Source organism: Arachis ipaensis, chromosome B01, assembly GCF_000816755.2.
Source record: "Arachis ipaensis cultivar K30076 chromosome B01, Araip1.1, whole genome shotgun sequence".
NCBI lineage: Eukaryota > Viridiplantae > Streptophyta > Magnoliopsida > Fabales > Fabaceae > Arachis > Arachis ipaensis.
In genome coordinates this window covers 33,250,608-33,252,281 of record NC_029785.2, presented here as the reverse complement: position 1 = coordinate 33,252,281, position 1,674 = coordinate 33,250,608, and the positions used below count along the sequence as shown (strand labels likewise).

Below are 1,674 nucleotides of genomic sequence, written 5' to 3'. Positions count from 1 at the left end.
ATTATCCATAATAAAAAAAACTTGTAAAATAAAAAAAGAAAAAAAAAAGAGAAACAGAATATTTCTGCTCCTGTGAAAGGGAAAAGGAAGAAGAAGAAGGGAGAAGGAAAGAAGAAAAAACTGTACACGATTCACTTCTGCCACCACTTCTATACGATTTTTGTCTTTAAGGTAAGGACGATTTTAAAACCAAATTAAAATTTGGACAATTTTATACACAAAAAAAGATTTGGGACGAAAAAATTTTCGGCCTATATCTTATTAGAGACCAAAATTATACTTAATCCTTATAAAAAATAATAAAAGTCTTTTATGTCATTAAAAGAAGGTATAGAAAAGGTAAATCAAATATCGTTTTTCTTTTGAAAAATTTTGTGGTATCTAAGAAATTTGTACTTAATTATCTAAAAGGTTAAGTGACAAGTGAAAATATAAAATCTATCTTTTTTTTTATAATAATGTAAGTGGGATAATAATCTAAATTTTTTTATAAAATCTATCTTTTTTTATTTTTTGGGGTTCACTAAGGATCGAACTCTTGACCTTTCGGATCTAGCACTCTAATACCATATCATGATACCACTCATCTCAAAAGCTTCAGCTAATAGAAAAAGGTAACACTAATGGTTATATCTCTAATACTCCATAAACTTCCATTGTACACATTGTCCAAGTATTCTATTGGTTACTCTTACTTTCCCTTTTCTTTTAACATGTATGTTAATACACTAGTTGCTAATTAAGGAGAGTTAATGGCTAATGAGACTTAATTATTAGGTAGATATAGGGTAGTACAATGATACAGTGAGATACTTGTTTGTGGTACATTAAATGGATTATTAAAGTAATTTATGAATGAAAGAAATACCGATTAAAAAAACTGCAGCCCCAATGAAAATAGCTCGAAGGATATGACCAGATGCATCTGCAACATACTCAATAAGAAATGCGAGTAATCCTGCTAACAGTGTCCCCAATCCTCTGTTTAGCCCTTTGCATAAAGTTGCCCCTTCAACCAAGCAATTAACATAAAATATAGTTAGAAATTAATTAAAATGTTTACCTTTACCACCTACTCACAACATTAGTATGCAGCTCTATCACTTTCATCTTCATGCACGTGAATCTTACATTAAAAAGTCTTGAAACATTTAATGTTATTCGTCATGGTTGAACTTCTTCATTCTTAAACAATTTCGCCGAGATTGTGTTTGTACCAAAATAATTTTCTTTTGAGAATTTTCATCATATAAAATTATAAATGCAACTCTAATATTACACTATTTACGTGTGGGTCTGTGTTAATTTTATTAAGTGTGTCACACTATTATAGTGGCAAATAAGGTGTGATAAATAAAGCATATTTAGATTGTTTATGCTGATTTTTTATTATTTTTTAATATTATCGTTTAATATCTTATATTTTTTTCTCTTATATTTAAAATACAAAATCAGTCTTTTTAAAAATGAGTATACCTAAATCTAGAATACACAATTCAAACAAAAATAGCAAACATTAAACCTAAGCCTTAAATCCAAAACACAAAATTTAAAATCATAAATCTAAAATCCCATATTCTAAATTCTAAACTTTAAATTTTATATTTTATATTTTTTTAATTAGTTTACAACAATAATAGTTATATTAATGATATATGAAACATTTTAACAATA

The 1,674-nt window shown here is 26.9% G+C and overlaps 1 protein-coding gene across 1 annotated transcript in view; it reads right to left on the bottom strand.

Moving 5' to 3' along the window:
- Window positions 1-1,674, bottom strand: part of LOC107617592 (aluminum-activated malate transporter 12-like) — a 9,517-nt gene that overhangs the window by 5,535 nt on the left and 2,308 nt on the right. The window contains exon 2 of the mRNA XM_016319389.2: window positions 869-1,009. Within this exon, the coding sequence (XP_016174875.1) occupies window positions 869-1,009 (141 nt within the window). The remainder of the gene's footprint in view (window positions 1-868; window positions 1,010-1,674) is intronic.